We start from the raw sequence: 22,307 nt of genomic DNA on the forward strand, positions 1-22,307 counted from the left end.
AATAAAACAGGGGCACCTGGGTGACCCAGTCGGTTAAGTGTCCGACTTCAACTCAGGTCATGATTCACAGTCTGGGGGTTCGAGCCCCACATCAGGCTCTGTGCTGACAGCTCAGAGCCTGGAGCCTGCTTCGGATTCTGTGTCTCCCTCTCTCTCTGTGCCTCCCTCCCTCTTGCTCTGTGTCTCTCTCTCTCTCAAAAATAAATGAATAAATGTCAAAAAAATTAAATAAACATTATTTTTCTTTTAAAAAAAGGACTTTCACCTTTTACTGTGAACATTTCTCTGTTATCTGACTCACTAAAAAGACCATTGAGCCAGATACTGTGTTTGCCCTGGCACGTTTCTCCAGCTTTCTTGCTCTCAGGCTTCAGGCAAGATTTGGCTAATAAGAGGCAGAAACAGTTTGGGTGGACACTTGAAAAGAGAGAGAACCCAATGTTTATTCCCTTTCTCTTTCAACACTGTAATTGCGGCCTCAGATGCCCTTTCATCGCTGCACCTCTCAGCTGATAGAGCCCTTCCATCCTTTGTCCCTTCAAGCCTGCATGTGGTAAGCATTTCTGCTGTTGCCAGTCTCTTGGTGCCCCCCCCCCCACTGTACTTTGTTCTTCCCTTAATCCTGCCTGTATCTCTGTAAATACACTCTATTGAATTCCTGTTGATTAGACCTTTTTGAGTGTGCCATCCATATTCTGCTAGGATCCTCACTGATACAAACCATGTATTTATGCATTACAAGGGTTTAAGAAAATGTACAAAAAACGTGTACATAGGTAGAAAGTGTTAAGTTACAAAACTAGGTAACAAGTCATTGCGATGAACCTCAGCTCCCACATCTATAAACCAAAGGTGTTTGTGAGGATCGAACGAGATCATGTCGAGTGGTCTTAATGGGCGTCCGGTAAATGTTTTCCTATCATTGTCATTGTTACTGTAACTGGCGAGAATGTGAAAGTGATAAATGTAGGCCTCCCACTCTAAGAATTAAATAAATATATTCATTTTTTAATGTTTTATTTATTTTTGATATATATAGAGAGAGAGAGAGAGAAGAGAGCATGAGAGGGGGAGAGGCAAAGAGAGAGGGAGACACAGAATCTGAAGCAGGCTCTGAGCTGTCAGCACAGAGCCCGACGCGGGGCTCGAACCCACAAACGTGAGATCATGACCTGAGCCGAAGTGGAGGGCTAACCAGCTGAGCCACCCAGGCGCCCCTAAATCTATTCATTTCTTTAAAAAGTGAAAGAAGTAGGAAGGAGAGAGAAACTGAGTGCTGGACACGGACGATGCTTCTCCTTTTGTTTAGTGCATTCAGAATTCCTGTCTCTGTCACAGTTGACACAGGCCCCGGAGAGGGCAGGCCATGGGACCTACCGTATTTCCGAAAAGAAAAAAAAAAAAGGAGAAGAAAAAGAAGCGAAAACTCAGGGCCGATTTCTGAGAGTGCCGTAACCGGAGAGGAGGCGCGGCGCCCCGCCCACGGCGGACGGAAGTGGGCCCCGCCTCTTCCGGGGCGCGCTGGAGCCGCCGCAATTCAACGCTGCACCCGGGACCGTGGATTCCACGTGCGTATGGCTGTCCCGCGCCAATCCTGAGCCCTTGCTTGCCGCACCCTTTCGCCACTCACTCCAGGTCTGACTCAGGCCGCGTCCTTGTCCCCAGCCGGCCTGGCCCAGCTGCGTCCAGCTGCGGCCCATTCGTGCGACCTTGGGCGCCTTCCCCAGACGCGCGGCAGGGGAGACCCTTCTCCCCCCAAGTACAGTCAGCCCCTCGCGCCCAGTGCGTTCGCCTACACAAGTCTGGGACCTCCTCGGTTATGTCATGCTAGCCATTGGGGATATAGCCCTGCTGTGGACAGGCCTGTCCCTGAGCTCTCGGGACTTCTGTTTGCGGAGTGATAGACGACAGTCGGATGGCTTACGTGTGATCATTCCTATAGGAAGTACGGTGTGAAGGACAGCTCTGAGGGTCCCAGCTTCGGAAAGGGGGGATCAGAACGGGGTGGGGAGCGCCGAGAAAGGCGAGGATGGAGACTGATCCGGCAGGAGCATCATGCTTCCCTGAAATTAGGCCCGGCCTGAAAGGGCTGGAAGGGCGGGTGAGGATGGCAATCCAGAGTCCGCTCGGTCGGCAGTACTAGATTTTTTCTTTTTTGTCTTTTTCTCTTTTAGATTTTTTCCCCTTTTTATGCCCCACCTATTGTTCTAAGCCTTGGTGATTCAATGGAGATAAAACAGCTACAGTCCGTGCCCACATGGAGATTTTGTGCTAGTGGGGAAGGTAGAGCTTAAAATGAGTTAAAATCTCAGATACTGATGAGCACTATATTTTAATCACTTAAATTAATTGTATATGTAATTTTAAAGTTTATAATTAAGTTTATAGTAATTAAGTTATAATTAGTTAAATCGTATGTGATTGTTACAGTTAAATTAGTCAGGGCACCTGCGTGGCTCAGTCGGTTAAGTGTCCGACTCTTGATTTCAGATCAGGTCATGATTTCAAGGTTCGTGGGTTTGAGCCCCACATCCAGCTGTCCTGACAGCCCAGAGCCTGCTTGGAATTCTCGCTCTCCCTCTCTCTCTCTGCCCCTGTCTCTCAAAATAAATAAAGTTAAAATTAATTAAAGAAAATAGTGGCTAGTTCAGAAGGGTGGATCTGGAAGTCCCTTCCAAGAAGGTGATTTCACCAGGAATCTAAATAACACGAAAGTGCTAGCCGTGCTAATATCAGGGTGTGAAAAATACCTTTCAGAACTGAGATTGGCAAGATAGAGGAATGGAAAAGAGGAATGGCCCCAGTGTAGTGGGGTCTTGTGGATGAAAAAGAGTGTGGCATAAGACAGGGTTGGAGTAGTGGGCAGCGGCCTGACTGGGAAAGCCAGGTCCTGAGTTGGAAGGTTTTGTCATGCGTGATGAGAAGGCAGGATCTCATCTATGTTGAAATGTGTCAAGTGGTTGGTGGCTGGGGCAGGAGTGGGATTGGGGTGCCACTCGGGAGGTCCCGAGTGAGTGATGGTAGTGACAGATGGTAGCAGGGATGGAAGGATGCCACCAGATCCAGGGATCTGTTTGGAAATGGCTTTGCTGGTGGATAGGGTGTACATAGAGGGCTAGAGAAAAAAGAATTAAGGTTGACTGTATTTTGGGCTTGAGCAACTGGTTTGCTAGTGCTGGCCGGATGGGGCAGACTGGGAGAAGAGTGAATCTGGAGGAGGGAGGAATCAAAATCTCTGTTTTGGCCCAAACAGACAATCATCTTTGTTTATGGGACATCTACGTGGAGATGTCATGGAAGCATTTTGTCTTATTACGTTTTAAGGATTTTATTTTGACACAATCTCTCCACCCATCGTGGGACTTGAACTCACAACCTTGAGATGAAGAGTAGCACACGCTCCACTGACTCAGCCAGCCAGGCACCCCAGTCACATAAGCATTTTAATGTACTGGTTTGGAGTTTCAGGGAGAGTCGAGATTGAATTAAGTTAGAGAATTTATTGGCAGATAGCAACTCGAATAATATGAGATTGCCATTTTTGGTAAAAAAAAAAAAATCGGTTGAATGCTGGCATTTTCCGTGGCTCGTTCTACTAGATGATATTTAAAGCCACAAGTCTGTGAAGTCACTTAGGAAGAGCCTGTAGAGGGATGAGAATGAAGGACAGGTCCCCAGCAGGTGCCTGAGAAGAAGCATTCAGAAGGCAGAGGGATGGCGTCTGTCATCTGACTTCACTAGCGGGGCCTCGTCCGCCACGTCCTACATAGATTTACACTTGGATGCTATTTTTCCCTGAAAGTCTTTCCTAATTCCTAAATTGCTAGATAGGTACCCACAGTCTCTTGGCCCTTACCACACTGGACTGGAAATGGTCGAGTCCTTACCTGTGTCCCTCAATAAAACGTAATCTCTTGGGGCGCCTGGGTGGCTCAGTCGGTTGAGTGTCCGGCTTCAGCTCAGGTCATGATCTCACGGTTCGTGGGTTCAAGCTCCCATCGGGCTCTGTGCTGACAGCGAGCTCAGAGCCTGGAGCCTGCTTCGGATTCTGTGTCTCCTTCTCTCTCTGACCCTCCCCTGCTCACACTGTCTCTCTCTCTCAAAAATAAATAAAACATTAAAAAAAAAAAGACGTAATCTCTATGAGGGCGGAAATGGTGGTTGTGTTATTCACAGCTGTGTTCCTAAGACTTTTGCGTGGGGCCCTGCAAAGTGCAGGTGTTCAAGGAGCATGTGTCAAGGATGGACCTTTTCCTACATTTTGCAGGATTAATTAAGACCCACCCCCAAGCTTACGTTTTTCAGGGTACCTCTGAAAACGCCCCTCTTTCTCCCACCCCATCCCTAATTCCTCTAAAGCCTCGTCCGTCTTTGGAATGTGAAATCAGTTTGACACGTTAATAGTTGCTGTTACTTTTTAGGAACCCGACTCATTTCTCCAGCAAGGGACACCTGCAGAGATGCCCTCAGTCCTTCACTTCTATGTCCGTCCCTCTGGCCACGAGAGGGCCGCCTCTGGGCACACCCAGAGGAAGCTGCGAGGGAAATTACCAGAGCTGCAGGCCATCACGACCGAGCTGTGCTACAACGTGAACTGGACAGGTTGGGCCAAGTATTAGATTCTCGGGGGAGGTCCTCCAGGCCAGGGGCAGCGTCTCAAGGTGTTCTTGCCCTGTCTCTGTGCAGCGGAGTCCCTCCCAAGTGCCGAGGAGATGAAGAAGCTCATGTGGCTTTTTGGCTGTCCCTTGTCACCGGGGGACGTTGCGCAGGAATCCTGGCTTTGTTGTGACTCCAGCGACCTGCTGCTGGAGGTGGGGCCCAGGCAAGTGTGTCCGCCCAGGGCGGTCCATTCCATGTTCCCAGGCATCCCTCCCATGCAGACACACTGCGCACCCCCTCTGCTTCCATCCCTCTCCTTCCTCCGCCCGTGATCCTTGGCGGATCTGTTCTTCCTTCCCTCCATCCTACCCCCTGCCTGGAGAGCCACATACACGCCTTCCCCGTTAGGGAAGATTTCTCTGAAAACTGAGCCAGCTGCCAGACAGGTTCTGGAAAGTAAAACGTTGCATTCTGAGAAGTAGAAATCAAAGCATTTCATGCCAGAAGGACAGGTGTGGTTTGATTCGAGTGACCTTCAGACGCTGGTCTCTGGGTGCCCAGGTGTGAGGCTAGAGGCCGGCGGGGAGGGGGCGGAGGTGAGAGGTTGCGGGACAGCACAGGGCGGGCAGGATCCAGCTGCTGAGCTGGGCCTCCAGGGTGCTAACTGGCCGGCTCCCTCCTCAGGCTGAACTTTTCCACCCCGGCCTCTACCAACATCGTGTCCGTGTGTGGGGCTGCGGGGCTGGGGGCTGTGGACCGCGTGGAGGCTACCCGGCGCTACCTGCTCTCGGTGAGGCGGTGGGCCACAGATACAGAGATGAGGTCCCGAGCTTTACGGAGATAGCGGGAGAGAAGGGGAGGGGCTCTTGGCCTCGGGCCTGTCCCTTTTACAAGGTGTTCAAGGCCTGAGGCTACCTGGTGGAGGGCTGAATGGGACAGAAGCCCAGCCTGTGCGCCCCTTACCTCTTAGGTAGATGCCTCCCTGGAAGGGGCATGTTCTAATCAGAACACGGGCACCACGGAGATGAGGAGTGGGCTGGTCTGCGTGACTTGGAAGACTGGGTTGCGCCACTCTTCAGCTCTCCAGCCCCTGCCCTGTGCCTGTGTCTCCACCCCTAGTTTGCCGAGCCCCCCTCAGCTGAGATGAAGGCCCTGGCCCTGGCCATGCTGCATGACCGGATGACGGAGCAGCACTTCCCCCAGCCCATCCAGAGCTTCTCCCTTCAGAGCGTTTCGGCACCGCTCAACGGCTGGATCGACATCCTGGCGGAGGGCCGGCGCGCCCTGGAGAGAGCCAACCAGGAGCTAGGTGAGCAGGGGTGCCCGGGAGGAAGGCCCAGGCGAGGCCAGTCAGGATGCCGGGACCCGTGATGGTGGGGGGCGCCCCACGGTCTGCTCTTCCTGGGGTTGTCTCCTAGGCCTGGCCCTGGACTCCTGGGACCTGGATTTCTATACCCAACGTTTCCAGGAGCTGAAGCGGAACCCCAGCACCGTGGAGGCCTTCGACTTGGCTCAGTCCAATAGGTGGGAAGGAGTGGGGGCCGTTCTGATGTCTAAGCCCGTGGAGGTTGGAAGGGGAGGGCACAGGGACTGGCCTTCATGGCTGCCTTTTGGTGCGAGGGAGCCCCCGAGTCTGTCTGGGGGCACGGGCCCCACGTCCGTGCAGTCGTCTACGATCAGATCCTGACATCCTGTTCACCAGGCGTCTGAACAGCCCACGGCGAAAGAACGCTTGAGGATTGTGGCTCTTGGACTCTGTTTGACCTGTTACCTAAGTGAGAGCTGGCCGCAGGGCACCAGCCGCTGACGCTGGCGCGAAGAGCCGGAACCGCGTGCCAAGTGCCAAGTGACCTGTGTTTCTGCCCCCCCCCCCTCCCTGCAGCGAGCACAGCCGACACTGGTTCTTCAAGGGGCAGCTCCACGTGGATGGGCAGGCGGTGGCCCAGTCCCTGTTTGAGGCCATCATGAGCACGCAGGCGTCCTCGAACCCCAACAACGTCCTCAAGTTCTGTGACAACAGCAGGTGGGCTGGGTCCTAGGCTGGGGTGGCCTCGGGGCCAGGAGAAGGGAGGCCCCAGCCCTCACCGGGGAAGCGCACACCCCAGGAAGGAAGCAAAGTCCAGTACCGATGTGTCCGCAGTGCCATCCAGGGGAAGGAAGTCCGATTCCTGCAGCCCGAGGACCCCGCGCAACCAAGCTGCTTCCGGCAACGGCGGGCGCTGAGACACGTCGTCTTCACGGCGGAGACCCACAACTTCCCCACAGGTGAGCTGGGTCCTGGGGCCGGTGCGTGAGATGGGAGGGTAGGGTAGAATGAAGGGCCTCGGCCGGGCCCGGGAAAACGGGCTGGTCGTCTTGAGTTTCAGTGGGGTGGGCAGGGCTGGGGTGTGTCTGTCTTGTACCCACACCTCTCCCCCGTCTCTTTCCAGGAGTAGCCCCCTTCAGCGGGGCGACCACAGGCACGGGGGGCCGGATCCGAGATGTCCAGTGCACGGGCCGCGGGGCCCACGTGGTTGCTGGCACCGCTGGCTACTGCTTTGGAAACCTGCACATCCCAGGTCCCGCCTCTTTGCTCTCTTCCCCGTCCCTGTGGGAGCACCTCTATCTCAGAAGGTCATCCCGGTGCCTTTTCTTGGGAGACAGGGCTCCAGTGTAGCTGGCCTTTCACTGATTGTGGCCATGAGGCCAGGGGAGACCCAGGTGCCCAGATAGGCTTCGCAGAATTGCAGAGTTCTTTATTTATTTATTTTTTTAAGTTTGTTTATTTATTGAGAGAGTGATCGAGCATGGACAGGGAGGGGAAGAGAGAAAGAGAATGTCAATCAGGCCCCGCACTGTCAGCACAAAGCCCTGCTCGGGGCTCGCGGAATCAGGATCTGAGCCGAAACCCAGAGTCGGGCTGCCTAACTGACTAAGCCACCCAAGCGCCTCCTGCAAATTTTCTTTATAAGCTAGCATCTGCTCAGCAAGGAAACATGATGTTGGGGTCAGTCTTACGATCACCCCCCCCCAAAGTCTAATTTCTTAGAGAGCCCTAAGAACTCTGGTCCTGAGACTCAGAAGAAAGGCTGGTGTGGGGAGTGGGAGCAGGATGGGTGCTTTACCGCACTTCCTGAGGTGGGACGTCCCCCCCCCTCCCGCACAGGTGGTCCTGGGGGGCTTGGACTCTTCCCAAAGCACCCTGGCTCCTCTGTCTTCTGTCCCCACAGTCCAGGCACCCTTCCCCTTTCCTTCCAGGTTACAGCCTGCCCTGGGAGGACCCCAGCTTCCAGTACTCTGAGAACTTTGCCCGGCCCCTGGAGGTCGCCATCGAGGCCAGTAACGGTGCTTCTGATTACGGCAACAAGTTCGGGGAGCCAGTGCTGGCCGGTGAGGCTGGGGGTGTGAGGGGTGACAGACACCTCGTACCAGAGGTGGGGTGGGGTGTATGACTGAGTGAGCGCTGGGGGGGGTTGGGGGGCATGCAGGGACTGACTTCCCTCCTTCCCACTCCCTGCGGTGTCCTTGCTCCAGGCTTCGCCCGCTCCCTGGGCCTGCAGCTCCCGGACGGCCAGCGGCGCGAGTGGATCAAGCCCATCATGTTCAGTGGGGGCATCGGGTCCATGGAAGCTGAGCATGCGCGCAAGGAGCCCCCAGAGCCGGGTAAGGGCCCGCCCCCCTCCTCCCCATGCAGCCGGCCTTGTTCCAGCACCCAGCAGCTGCACGAGGGGGGTTTAGAGGCTACTCTGGGGTTCGTTTTTATTTATTTACTACTTATTTACATAAGTGACATGCGCGCGCGCGCACACACACGTATATTCTTTTCTGTTCTCAAGCTAATTAGCCTACGCTGTAGTCTTGGCTTTAGGAGTAGAACCCAGTGAAGATCGCTTACAGACAACACCCAGTGCTCATCCCAACAAGTGCCCTTCTCCTTGTCCATCCCCCATTTCCCCCTCTCCCCCCATTGACCTTCAGTTCTCTGTATTTAAGAGTCTCTTATGGTTTGCCTCCCTCTCTGTTTGTCATGTTTTTCCTTCCCTTCCCTGTGATCAAGGGTTTGTTTTTTTTTTTTTAATGTTTAATTTGTTTTTGAAAGAGAGAGAGACAGCATGAGCAGGGAGGGTCAGAGAGGGAGGGAGACACAGAATCTGAAGCAGCTCCAGGCTCTGAGCTAGCCGTCAGCACAAAGCCTGATGCGGGGATTGAACCCATGAACCGTGAGATCATGACCTGAGCTGAAGTTGGATGCTCAACCGACTGAGCTCCCAGGCGCCCCAAGGGGTTTGTTTTTAATCTCCCAGCTCACGTGTCTCCCCAGTGCAGGTTTTCAAGGCAGGACGGCTTTATGCCTGTGGGGCTGTTTTCCGTCTGTGTTGCCTCTCTCTGCACCGTTTCCTTTGGCTCGACAGGGGCATCTCTGCCAAGTCCAGGCAAACAGTGCTCTGCCCTGGGGGCTTTTATCTGCTCCCTTAGTTCAGGTGGGCAAACATTTGTCGGGCCCCAGTTTGGTACAATCCAGATAAGAGCCAGGTCCCACTTACTGACTAGGTGACCCGGTCACATGATTTAGAATTTAAAGGCAGAAAAGGTTATACAGCAAGAGCCGTCCTTCCCGCGACCTCCAGCCACCTTATTTCTCTCCCTAGATGTAACGTTGTTAACCAGGTCCTTGCATACCTCAGGGAAGGTATTTCCGGTGTATATAAATAGACCTAGGTGCGCCTGGGTGGCTCAGTCAATTAAACATCAGACTCTGATTTCAGGTCAGGTTATGTTCTCACAGTTCGTGAGGTTGAGCCCCGCGTGCCTGAGTGTGGACCCTGCCTGGGATTTCTTGTCTCTTTGTCTCTCTCTCTGTGTCTCTGCACTCCACCATTCATGCGTGCTAAAAAGAACTTGTTTTAAGAAAACAGACCTGGGGTACCTGGGGGGCTCAGTGGGTTAAGCGGCCGACTTCGGCTCAGGTCATGATCTCACGGTTCGTGGGTTCAAGCCCCATGTCAGGCTCTGTGCTGACAGCTGGGGGCCTGGAGTCTGCTTCAGATTCTGTGTCTCCCTCTCTCTCTCTGACCCTCCCCTGCTCACACGCTGCTCTTCTCTCTGTTTCTCAAAAATAAATGAAACATTAAAAAAATTTCAAAGAAAAGAAAACAGACCTATACGGGGCCACCTGGGTGGCTCAGTGGGGTTAAGTGTCCGACTTCTGTTCAGGATGTGATCTCATGGTTCTGTGCTGACAGCCCGGAGGCTGGAGCCTGCTTCAGATTCTCTCTCCCTCTCTGCCCCTGTCTGCTCGTGCTCTGTCTTTCTCTCTCAGAAGTAAATAAACATTAAAAACGGGGGGTGGGGGTGAGGGGGACCCTGGGTGAATCAGCTGGTTGAGCATCCAACTTTGGCTCAGGTCATGATCTCACAGTTCGTGGGCTCGAGCCCCGTATCGGGCTCTGTGCTGACAGCTCAGAGCCTGGAGCCTGCTGTGGATTCTGGGTCTCCCTCTCTCTCTGCCCCTCCTCTGCTCATGATCTGTCTCTCTCTGTCTCTCAAAAATATAAATGTTTAAAAAAAAATTTTTTAAAGGAAATGAAAAGAAAACACACCTGTTTATTTGTCCTTTATTTTAGAAAAAAATTTTTATTTTTGAGAGAGAGAGAGAGAGAGAGACAGTGTGAGCAGGGAAGGGACGAAGAGAGAGGGAGACAGAATCCGAAGACAGGCTCCAGGCTCTGAGCTAACTGCCAGCACAGAGCCTGACATGGGGCTCGAACCCAGGAACAGTGAGATCATGACCTGAGCTGAAATTGGCCACTTAACTGACTGAGCCACCCAGGCGCCCCCATTCGCCCATTTTTAAATTAGGTTGTTTTTTGTGTGTGTAGTTACAAGAGTTTTATATATTTTGAGTCATTTGCAAATATATCCAGTTCTGTGGGTTGTCTTTTTACTTTCTTCATGGTGTCTTAGGAAGCACAAATGTTTTTAATTTTGGTAAAGTCTGACTTACATATTTTTTCTTTTGCTGCGATGGTTTTGATGTCATGGCAAGAAATCATCGCCTAAGCCAAAGTCCTAAAGGTTTACAGCTGTGTTTTCTTGCAATATGTGTATAGCTTTTAGCTCTTATGTTTAGGTTTCGGATACATCTCGAATGAATTTTTGTATATAGCGTGAGGTAGGAGTCTAACACCTGCCTTTTATGTTTGTATGTCCGGCTGTCGTAACACCAGGCTTTGAAAAGACTTTTCGTGCCTTCTTGAATGGTCTTGGGACTCTTGTCAAAAATCAGTTGGCTGGGGGGCACCTGGGTGGCACAGTCAGTTAAGCGGCCAACTGAGTTCGAGCCCTGCGGTGGACTCTGTGCTGACAGCTCGGAGCTTGGAGCCTGCTTCTGGGTCTGTCTCCCTCTCTGCCCCTCCCCTGTTCATACTCTGTCTCTCCAAAAATAAATACTAAAAAAATATTTTTAAAAAAGGTCAACTGCATTTCCTTTCTTTGGTAATACAGATAATTCTGCAGTGTTGAATTAGGTGACTTTGTGCCTACATGAATAAATCCGGAGCATGAATTCCTCCAAGTGTATTTGCCCAAAGAATACTTGGTTTATAATACTGGTCCCTCTCCTGGTCTGACCACTTCCCTGTATCCTTAACTTGTGCTGAGACTTGCGTCGGGTTCCCCAGCATCCGGACCCTGTCTTCCTTCCCGTCAGGCATGGACGTTGTGAAGGTTGGGGGTCCCGTCTATAGGATCGGAGTCGGGGGCGGAGCCGCCTCCTCTGTGCAGGTGAGAGGATGTCGTGGGGCCCTGTGCATGGTGGGGCATGAGCTCCCAGGCCCCCTCGCCTGAGCTGGCGCATGTGCTCCCCCAGGTGCAGGGGGACAACGCCAGTGACCTGGACTTCGGGGCTGTGCAGCGGGGAGACCCGGAGATGGAACAAAAAATGAACCGTGTGATCCGGGCGTGTGTGGAGGCCGCCAGGGGAAACCCCATCTGCAGCCTCCATGACCAGGGTGCCGGAGGCAATGGTGAGAGAAGGGGCTGGGATGGGGGTCCCAGCCCACCTGGGCTCTTGCCAGATTTGGCTCAGAGAGGGGCACCAAGGATCTGCAGCTGGCCGCCCAGCCCCGGCTCCCGTTCTCCGCCCGCTGTACCTGCTGGAGAGGCTCACCGTTTGGGCGGGAGAGCCTGCCGCCCTGGGGTGGTTGGTGGTGAGGGTGCGGCAGTGACCCGTGCGGGGCTCACGGCATCAGGGGCTCCCTGGGGACCGGCCACTGCCCTGTTTGCCGGGTGCTGGCCACGGCCCCATCACTGCCTCTCCCACGCACCCTGTCACCAGGCAACGTCCTGAAGGAGCTGAGTGACCCAGCTGGGGCCGTCATTTACACCAGCCGTTTCCAGGTGGGCCTCGTCCCCCCCAGGCCTGGCTTTTCCCTGCCCCCTGCCACCTTCTAGCAGGACCGTGAGACTGAGGAGTACCCACTGACCTCCTTCCCTCCCCTTCCCATGGATGCAGCTCGGGGACCCGACCCTGAACGCCCTGGAAATCTGGGGGGCTGAGTACCAGGAGTCGAACGCGCTTCTGCTGAGGCCCAAGGACCGGGACTTCCTCAGTCGGGTCAGCGCCCGGGAGCGCTGCCCGGCTTGTTTCGTGGGCACTGTCACCGGGGACAGGAGGGTGAGTGGGCCCCAGGGCGAGGGAAGCCGCTGTGTGGGTAGGCGCAGAGCTGCATGGGGACGGGCTGGAGGAGGGGGCTGGAGGGTGGGAGCCAGTGGCTCACTGACTGGGAGTCAGCAGGGGCGGGCACTTGAGGGGAAGCCTAGCCGAGGGTGGAATGTGCCCTCGCTGCTTCCCAGAGGCGGCCCCGCTGGGCTTCCCGGCGTCACAGGCTCTGTGGGATGTCCTCGTGGCCCACAGATCGTGCTGGTGGATGATCGGGACTGTCCTGTGGGAAGAAATGGCGAGGGGGATGCCCCCCAGCCCCCGACCCCTGTGGACCTGGAGCTGGACTGGGTGCTGGGCAAGATGCCTCGCAAGGTGCGTGGGGTCGGAGGGAGGGCTGGTCTCCCCTCTCTGCCTCGGCTCCTCAGAACCCCCCTTCTCACCCGTGCGCCCAGGCGCTCACACCCCTGCCGCCTTCTGTGTTGTAGGAGTTCTTCCTCCAGCGGAGTGTCCCTGTGCTGCGTCCCCTGGCCTTGCCCCCAGGGCTCAGCGTGCACCTGGCTCTGGAGCGCGTCTTACGGCTGCCCGCGGTGGCCAGCAAGCGCTACCTCACCAACAAGGTCCTCCCTGTGCCCCCGCTCTGCTCACTGTCCTGGTCCCCCGCTCTTTGGGGTTGCTGGGGGGTGCGACAGGCCCAGGGGAGAAGTGGCGGGGCCCCGGGAAGCCACCCTGATGGCCTGGTGTGCCCCGCGCCCCAGCTCCCTGTCCCTTGGCCTCTTGCCAACCCCACCTGGTTCCGCAGGTGGACCGCTCCGTGGGTGGCCTGGTGGCCCAGCAGCAGTGCGTTGGACCCCTGCAGACCCCTCTGGCCGACGTGGCGGTTGTGGCATTGAGTCACCAGGAGCTTGTAGGGGCTGCCACAGCTCTAGGAGAGCAGCCGGTCAAAAGCCTGCTGGACCCCAAGGTTGCCGCCCGCCTGGCTGTGGCCGAGGCCCTCACCAACCTGGTGTTCGCTCTGATCACCGACCTCCGGGTGAGTCCCCTGTGGCTTCTGGCACGGGGCTGCAGGCCTCTGGGATGCACCTGCGTCCGCCACTCGCCTCTCCCTCTTGCCCTTCATGCCCGTGACCTCCTGGCCCCTGTGCCCCCAGCCCCTTCTCCACAGGGCCCTCCCTCCCTAATGCCCGCTGTCCACGGCTCCCCAGGACGTGAAGTGCAGCGGGAACTGGATGTGGGCAGCCAAGCTGCCGGGGGAGGGCGCGGCGCTGGCCGACGCCTGCGCGGCCATGGTGGCGGTGATGGCGGCCCTGGGCGTGGCTGTGGACGGTGGCAAGGACTCCCTCAGCATGGCTGCCCGGGTCGGTTCTGAGACCGTGCGGGCCCCTGGTATGGACTGGGGCACCCGGGGAGAGCGGGCAGGACCTGCGGGCCGCGGCCGGCGCCTCACTGTCTCACCCCTTGCCCTGCAGGGTCGCTGGTCATCTCGGCCTATGCTGTCTGCCCGGACATCACAGCCACCGTGACCCCGGACCTCAAGCATCCCGGAGGCAGAGGTACGCCTGGATGCCTCCGTCCTCGCTGCATCGTGTGTTTGTGGGTCTGTCCGCACGCTGGGGGCTTCACCGCTCGTGAGCATAGTGGGGAGTCCCGAGCCGCTCGCCTCCCTCACCCCTCACCCCTTCCCCGTCTCCCCAGGCCGCCTGCTGTACGTGCCCCTGAGCCCTGGGCAGCACCGGCTGGGGGGCACGGCTCTGGCCCAGTGCTTCTCGCAGCTGGGCGAGCAGCCTCCGGACCTGGACCTTCCCGAGAACTTGGTGCGTGCCTTCCGCATCACGCAGGGGCTGCTGGAGGGTGAGTGAGGCCCCGGGGGAGATGGCGCATGGAGAGGACGCAGCGGGCCTTCCCCGCTGAGCTGGCAAGGCCGGGGCACCGGGATGTGCTGTCCCCTCTCCCCAGCTCCCATACACGGCCTGCTGCGTGAGGGCTGCGTGAGGGCGCGGGGCCCTGGGGTTTGGGCTCTGAACTGACTGAGTGTTTTCCTCCTTCCTCCAGACCGGCTCCTCTGCTCAGGCCATGACATCAGTGACGGGGGTCTCATCACCTGCCTGCTAGAGATGGCCTTCGCTGGGAATTGTGGGATAGAGGTGGACGTGCCTACCCCTGGGGTCGACGGTGAGGAGCGGGGGGCGGGGGTCGAGACTCCGGCCTGGGCTGCCTGCCCGGGGGTTCCCGTGGACCCCGTGGACCCTGTGTCCTGTGGAAAAATGGAGCATCCCCAAACCCATTCCCTGAGTCCTTCACCATCTTCTCTGACCACCCAGCCCAGTGACTCCCCCGTCTGAGGCCTCCCCCCACCCTGATTCCTGCCTGCACTCCTTCAGCCCTTAGCCGTCCCGCCTGCTTGCACCTCCGCATCCCCAGTGCACCCTTGTCACCCGCACACCCCCTCTGTCCTCCCAGTGCTGCCTGCGCTGTTCGCCGAGGAGCCAGGCCTGGTGCTGGAGGTGCAGGAGCCGGACCTGGCCCGGGTGCTGGAGCGCTACCGGGACGCCGGCCTCCACTGCCTGGAGCTGGGCCCCACGGGCGACGCCGGGCCCCACGCCCTGGTGAGGGGGCGAGCGTGCAGCAGGGCCGCAGGTTGCCTGCGCCGGCCGGGGGCAAGGGGGGCCAGGTTGGACATCCTTGCCCTTGGCTGTGACAGACTGGCCTCTGCCCGTAGGTGCGAGTGTCCGTGAACGGGGCTGTGGTTCTCGAGGGACCAGTTGGGCAGCTTCGAGCCCTCTGGGAGGAGACGAGCTTCCAGCTGGACCGGCTGCAGGCCGAGCCGCACTGTGTGGCGGAGGAAGAGCGGGGGCTCAGGGAGCGCGCGGGGCCCACCTACTGCCTGCCCCCAGGCTTCCCCAGCGCCTGCGTGCCCCGAGAGCCTGGTGAGAGAGGCCGGTGGCGGAGGCCTGGAGGCCTGGGCCGGGGTGGGGGCCGGGAGGGACCTGCCCTGGAGCCGGGCCTGGGGGGATGGCGGTGAGGAAGGAGCCCTCGGCCCAGAGACCCTCCTCCTCCCCCACAGCTGGTCCCGTTCCCCGGGTTGCCATCTTGCGAGAGGAGGGCAGTAATGGAGACCGAGAGATGGCCGACGCCTTCCACCTGGCCGGGTTTGAGGTGAGCGTCGTGGTCGGTGGGGCCAGGGCTGGGGCCGGGCCTCCGGCCCGTGGTCCTCCTGAACCTCCCCTCCCCATCGCTGCAGGTGTGGGATGTGACCATGCAGGACCTCTGCTCTGGGGCGATCGGGCTGGACACGTTCCAGGGCGTGGCCTTTGTGGGCGGCTTCAGCTTTGCAGACGTCCTGGGCTCTGCCAAAGGTGGGTGTCCGGCTTCTGCCCGGGACCTCCCCCAGCCATTCCGGGAGAGGCGCCCCAGCTCCCTTCCTGACCGAGAATCGGGCCCTGTCGCTTCCGCAAGGCGGGGGAGAGCGCGCGCATTCATTCTGGGCCAGCCGCCAGCAGAAGGGCTGTGGCTGCTCGCATGAGGTGTGAGAGGGCTGGGCGGCACTGGGCGGCACGGGGTGGCACATGTCTCAACTAAAGGGCAGTACTCAACACCAGCAGATTGTGCTGTCAGAAAGCTGGGTTAGCGTGGCCAGATCTTTGTTTTTCAAGAGAAGCCAAAAATTAAGTTTTTTTGTACAAAGTTATATATTTTTTAATATTTGTATTTTTGAGAGAGACAGAATGTGAGGGGTGGAGAGGCAGAAAGAGAAAGACAATCCCAAGCTGTCAGCACAGAGCCCGACGCAGGGCTTGAACTCACAGACCATGAGGTCACGGACCTGAGCCGAAGTCAAGAGTCAGAAGCCACCCAGGCGCTCCTATGCGAAATCTTACTTAAAAATTTTTTTTTAATGTTTTATTTTATTTTTGAGAGGGGGGAGGGGCAGAGAGCGGAGATGGGTGGGGGGCACAGAATCCAAAGTAGACTCCAGGCTCTGAGCTGTCAGCCCAGAGCTCCACGCTGGGCTCGTGAACCCATGAACCATGAGATCATAACCTGAGCCGAAGTCGGAAGCTTAACCCACTGAGCCACCCAGGCGGCCCACAAAACCTTAGATTTAAATGTTAAGGAGTAAAATAAAAAATGTTGCACATGCCCTGCTCTCCAGGCAAGAAATTTAAGGGCCATCTCTGGCTTTGGACTTGGCAACATCTGATTTAAGCAGATAAACCTATTCCTTCTCTCCTTGGATTTGACCTGAGCTGCTGGGTGGGTGTGTGTTGGGTGCCTGCAGTGGGTGGGGGTCGTGGCAGCTATAACTGTGCCACCTGGAACAGAAAAGTAGCCATCTACCTCCACTCCGGGTCCCTCCCTGACAACCTGACTTCCGTGTTCCCTGCTAGGGTGGGCGGCGGCTGTGACCTTCCACCCGCTGGCCCGCGCTGAGCTGACACGCTTCCGGAAGCGGCCCGACACCTTCAGCCTGGGCGTGTGTAACGGCTGTCAGTTACTGGCCCTGCTGGGCTGGGTTGGAGGTAGCCCCGGCGAGGCCGAGGAGGCCGAGGAGGCCGAGGGGACGGGCGCAGACCCCCAGCCGACCCGGCCCGGCCTCCTGCTCCGCCACAACCTGTCCGGCCGCTTCGAGTCCCGCTGGGCCAGCGTGCGGGTGGGGCCCGGGCCGGCCCTGATGCTGCGAGGGATGGAGGGCGCCGTGCTGCCGGTGTGGAGCGCTCATGGCGAAGGTCAGCCTCCGGAAGGCAGAGGAGGGGCTTGGTGGGGGGCGGGGAGCTGGTGGGGGACAGCTCACTTCCCTCCTCCTCCTTCCCCTGCAGGTTACATGGCGTTTTCTTCTCCGGAACTCCAAGCCCAGATTGAGGCCCGGGGCTTGGCCCCGCTGCACTGGGCAGACGACGACGGGAAGCCCACGGAACAGTATCCCCTGAACCCCAATGGGTCCCCAGGGGGCGTGGCTGGTGTCTGCTCCGCTGATGGCCACCACCTGGCCCTCATGCCTCACCCGGAGCGGGCTGTGAGGCCTTGGCAGTGGGCATGGCGGCCTCCTCCCTTTGACACTCTGACCGCCTCCCCCTGGCTCCAGCTCTTCATCAACGCCCGAAACTGGACCCGGGACGGAGGCTGCTGAGCGGGACTTGCGGGGGGTGGGGGGGGCGGTGGCCCCCATGGCCGTCTGTGCCCGCGGGTCTGCTCTCCCCTTCCTCACCTCCAGAAGCACCTCCCGGACAGTCATGGACCAAAACGCCAAAAACAACCCTCAGCTCATGTTACTTATCTGCCCGCTTTCGCCTTTACTGTTGGATGTGTCTTTCTCTGACGCAGTTTCTTCTTTGCGGGCCCGGGAAGCCGGGTGTGGTTCGGAGGCAGAAGCTGGCAGAGGGCAGTTAGGGTGGCGGTAGGGGGAGGGTCCCGTGGCCCCCGCCACTCCCCCCAGAGATCACATTGTGCCTCGTGTCCCCCTCCAGACTCTGGGGGATATTTTATGTGCCCCTTCCCCATAATTGGGGTTGTGAGGTTGGGGGTACCAGAGCAGCCAAGTCAGGGCCTGGGTGTTCTCAGCAGAATGAAGCTTTCTAGATTTCTCTTTTCAAAACGTAGTGCCGGGGCACCTGGGGGGCCCAGTTAGTTGAGTCTGTGAGTTCGAGCCCCGCGTCAGGCTCTGTGCTGACAGCTTAGAGCTTGGAGCCTGCTTCAGATTCTGTGTCTCCCTGTCTCTGCCCCTCCCTGCTCACACTCAGTCTCTCTTTCAAAAATAAATAAAACGTTAGGAAAAAATGTAGTGGGGTGTGTGGTGCTAGCAGTTGTTTGCAGAAGTTCCTGCAGAGCCGGGGCTCCGGCTCTGCGGTCGGACTGCTGGTGTGGCCCCTGACCTCCGCCTCTGCTTCCAGATTCGGCAGCTCCCCTCCTGACAGACGGGTCAGCGCCTGCTTGCCTGGGATTGAGCCTGGTAGCCAGTCACTAGGGCGTTCATCCTGTGGCCGTTGGGTGCTTAGCTGCAGCGCCAAGCACGGTCCCTGCCCCAGGGGCGCTTATGTTCCCAACAGGATTTAAAATCCTAGCTGGGGGGGAGGGGTGCCTGGGTGGCTTGGGTTCACCTCAGGTCAGGATCTCCCGGTTTGTAAGGGCTGCACTAGCAGCACAGAGCCTGCTTCAGATCCTCTCTCGCCCTCCCTCTGCCCTCCCCGGCTCATTCTCTCTCTCAAAAATAAACATTCAAAAATAAGTAATAGTTGGGGCACCTGGGGGGCCCAGTTGGTTAAGCGTCCGACTTCGGCTCAGGGCATGATCTCACAGTTTTTTGAGTTCGAGCCCCGCGTCGGGCTCTGTGCTGACAGCTCAGAGCCTGGAGCCTGCTTCGAATCCTGTGTCTCCCTCTCTCTGCCCCTCCCCCACTCATGCTCTGACTCTGTCTCTGAAAAATACACATTAAAAAAAATAATAATAGCCATATACAGCACCTACCAGGAACTAAGTGTGTGTTTGGCATTTTAAATGTATCCAAACTCTGGTAAGAATTCTGCAAGGTAACCTGAAAGGCCCCTCCCTTCTTTGTTTTTTGTTTTGTTTTGTTTTTGCAAAGGAAGAAGTAAGGTTAAGTAAGTAGCCTAGGGTCACACACTGGTGAGGGTGGGGCCCAGCACGGGCTCGGCGGCTTGGCGGCTGCGGCTGCCCGGCCTGCAGTCACATGCTGAGGCGGCAGGACCCGGTAAGGCTGACCGCTGGCCAGCGCCTCCTTTGCTTACGAGAGTGCAGAGGTCACTTCCCCAGAACTTGTGCGGCTGGAATGCATTTGCCCCCTGGAGAGTTCAACATCTTGATTAAGGAAACTTCCCCAAGGGGCGTCTGGATGTTTCAGTTGGTTTAGCATCCGACTCGATTTCATGGCAGTTCAATTCGTGGGTTCAAAGCCTCGGCGTCTGTCGGAGCTATGCTGACAGCTCAGAGCCTAGAGCCTGCTTTGGATTCTCCCTCTCTCTCTCTCTCTCTCATTCTCTGCCGCTCCGCCACTCACACCGTCTCTCCCTCTCAAAAATAAACGTTAAATTTTTTTTTTCAATTAAAAGAGGAGACTGACTAATGAAACAATGTTAAATTATGGCTATGAAGAAAATAAGCATTTCAGGTCTTTTTCTTATGCTTTGCAAACTGACCTACCCTGAGCAGCAGGGGGTGGGAGGTGGGCCAGTAAGGGTCACTTTTGGGTTTTGATTATTCCTCCCTGATAATGGGAAACTATAAGAACCATAGAGAGGCTTCTGGGTGGCTCAGTTGGTTAAGTGTCTGACTTCGGCTCAGGTCATGATCTCACAGTTCGTGGGTTTGAGCCCCACATCGGGCTCTGTGCTGACAGCTCAGAGCCTGGAGCCTGCTTCAGATTCTGTATCTCCCTCTCTCTCTGACTCTCCCTTCTCATGCTGTCTCTCTCTCAAAAATAAACATTTTTTAAAAGTTATACATATATAAGAAACCAATAGGGGCGCCTGAGTGGCTCAGTCGGTTAAGCCTCCGACTTCGGCTCAGGTCAGATCTCACTCACGTTCCTGAGTTCGAGCCCTGCGTCAGGCTCTGTGCTGACAGCTAGCTCAGAGCCTGGAGCCTGCTTCTGGTCTGTGTCTCCTTCTCTCTCTGCCCCTGCCCCTCTCATGCTCTGTCTCTCTCTGTATCAAAAATAAATAAAACGTTAAAAAAATTAAAAAAAAAATGTCCCTTTAAAAAAAAAAAAAGAAACCAATAGGCCCTGAATGGTATCACTTAGGCCTAGTCCCGAAAAGGGAGCTTAATACTTAATCTCATTGCATTGTCAACCTCCCCCCAAAATGTAGTCCTAACCAGTCAGCGATTTTCTGATGGGCACCAGGGAGCTGGCCACACGGGCCTCCATCTTCAAAAGAAGCCATTGTGTGCGTGATAAGGCCCCCTCTCTGCTCTTCCCTGTGGGGAAAGTGTCCTTGCCAACCAACAATCCGGTTCTTTCACTCAGCGCCTGGGGGGCCCCCTCTGCTCACTAGATGGGCGGCTGCCCGATTCATGAATACACTAATAAAGCCTATTATATCCTCAAATGTAACTTGGCTGATTTTTTAAAGTTTATTTTTGAGAGAGATTTTTTAAACAATATCTTTTATAGACAATCTCAAATGCACAATTTGGGGGCCAATATGACAAGACTCAGATGTCAAGTTTACCTACCATCTGATAGGGGGGCCTGGGTGGCTCAGTCCATTAAGCATCCAACTTCGGCTCAGGTCATGATCTCACAGTCTGTGCATTCGAGCCCCACATCAGGTTCTATGCTGACAGCTCAGAGCCTGGAGCCTGCTTTGGATTCTGGGTCTCCCTCTCTGACCCTCCCCTGCTCACACTCTGTCTCTCAAAAGAAAATAAAGATAGGGAAACAACAAAACCTTTGCACTTGATGCAAAAGCAGAGTGATTTGTGATTGGCTGTGGTAGAGAAATTCGGGCATCTGCAGAGGGAGAGGTTTCCGGTGTGGATCACCCCGGCCAAGAAACTGAGTCCCTGCGGCTTCTCAGCAACTTCTCAGCCTGGTCTTTGCAGGTTCTTGACCCAGCTCCTGCCTCAGCCCATCCCCCCTTGCAAAGACCTTCCAGCAAACTCCAATAGACTACCTGTTCTCTGCCCCTCATTTTCTCCGTGGGAAACGGGCCACTCCAAAAGCCACCCACACCCCTTCCAAGCGGTAGCTTTCATTCTCCGACTTCACACGCTTCCTGGGGAGCTGGAGTTTGGGTCCTCCCTGTACCCCTTCCGGAGTGTTCTCCACCCCCTTGGAAGAACATCTTGCCCCGTTTTAGGCTCATGCCATTCTGCTGCATCGCCTTCACCGGTACTTTGCGTCCTTCTGTCTTCCCCATCACTGGGAGAGACAAGAGATGGCCAGTTGTTCCCCCAATATGTGGTTCCTCCTCTAGAAATAGAACCCTCGGGTACTATAGCCGGGGTTGTATCTGCTCTGGGCCTCTCCCAGCTGCCCTTAACAGGCGTGACTGCATTCTGAGCGATGGGAGAGAAAACCGTGTATACAACTTCCAAGTGTTCTTAAAGGAAGGCTGTGTGCTTCTCTTGGGCTATTCTCACTTGCTGTCTGGACCAAAGGTGTGATGGCCGGAGCTCCAGCACCCAGCGCCACGTCGGCCCATGAGGTAGCTTTCGGAATTGGCATGTGGAGCAGAGTAACAAGACAGTAGACTGCGTCTCGACACTGAAGACCGCATATGAGGCCTGGATGCCTTTTTTTTTTAAGTTTGTTTATTTATTTTGAGATAGAGCAGGGGAGGGGCAGAGAGAGAGAGAGAGACAGATGATCTGAAGCAGGCTCTGCGCGGACAGCAGAGAGCCAGATGCAGGGCTCGAACTCATGAATTGTGAAACCAAGAGTCGGACGATACCCGACTGAGCCCCCCAGGCGCCCCGTGTCTTGTTTCTTTCTCTTCAGTGCTGGGAGATCTTGACATCATCAGGACCTCCGCCTCAATACCACCTTCCCCCCAAGCCACACCCTTCTTCCCCCTCATCCAACTTCCAGGTGTCACCTTTCCTGTGCCCTTGAACTTGACCGAGTATCTTTCCAACGTTCTCATGTGACAAAATCCCAACCATCGGCTATCTCATAAATTCATCATTACCCACTTCTGCGGGAAACAAAATGGGAATTAGAGGTTAAAGGCAATAAGAGAAGGCACTCATCAGGCGATGATAATACACCATGAACTGAAGGGGATGATGACACTTCTCTACACCTCCGGTCTACAAAGCAGCCATCTACAGGGTGCCTGGTGGCTCTGTTGGTAGAGCGTATGACTTTTCATCTCCAGGTTATGGGTTCAAGCCCCATGTCAGAGGCAGAAATTACTTAAAATTCTTTTTTAAAAAATCTATAGCAACATCGAAAGCTATAATCAAGTCCTGTCCCGTCCTTTTTGGGGGGTTCCATCAGTTAATAACTCTCTGATGAGACCCTCTGTTACACACCAGAAGCTCTGCACACCCATCTATTTTTCCGTGTGCTCCTTTGATCCAAAATCTGTCTCCGGGGCTCCTGGGTGGC

General features: G+C 56.1%; 1 protein-coding gene across 2 annotated transcripts; it reads left to right on the forward strand.

Moving 5' to 3' along the window:
- The first annotated feature begins 1,484 nt into the window (after positions 1 to 1,484).
- On the forward strand, positions 1,485 to 17,891 carry PFAS (phosphoribosylformylglycinamidine synthase). 2 transcript variants are annotated; one of them, XM_029928349.1, is made up of 28 exons: positions 1,485 to 1,568; positions 4,422 to 4,602; positions 4,687 to 4,822; positions 5,284 to 5,389; positions 5,719 to 5,908; positions 6,018 to 6,123; positions 6,482 to 6,622; positions 6,740 to 6,864; positions 7,029 to 7,157; positions 7,837 to 7,968; positions 8,113 to 8,241; positions 11,288 to 11,361; positions 11,447 to 11,603; positions 11,915 to 11,976; positions 12,092 to 12,253; positions 12,494 to 12,613; positions 12,727 to 12,858; positions 13,041 to 13,271; positions 13,444 to 13,624; positions 13,708 to 13,791; positions 13,934 to 14,089; positions 14,291 to 14,410; positions 14,699 to 14,844; positions 14,958 to 15,165; positions 15,303 to 15,394; positions 15,480 to 15,594; positions 16,627 to 16,965; positions 17,056 to 17,891. In XM_029928349.1, exons 2-28 carry the CDS (start codon positions 4,461 to 4,463, stop codon positions 17,364 to 17,366), a joined length of 4,026 nt encoding a protein of 1,341 aa, XP_029784209.1. In that variant the 5' UTR covers positions 1,485 to 1,568; positions 4,422 to 4,460; the 3' UTR covers positions 17,367 to 17,891. The 2 variants fall into 2 exon arrangements, with proteins under 2 accessions (XP_029784209.1, XP_029784210.1); XM_029928350.1 differs by having other exon boundaries at positions 1,512 to 1,635.
- The last annotated feature ends 4,416 nt before the right edge of the window (positions 17,892 to 22,307 follow it).

Source organism: Suricata suricatta, chromosome 17 (genome assembly GCF_006229205.1).
Source record: "Suricata suricatta isolate VVHF042 chromosome 17, meerkat_22Aug2017_6uvM2_HiC, whole genome shotgun sequence".
NCBI lineage: Eukaryota > Metazoa > Chordata > Mammalia > Carnivora > Herpestidae > Suricata > Suricata suricatta.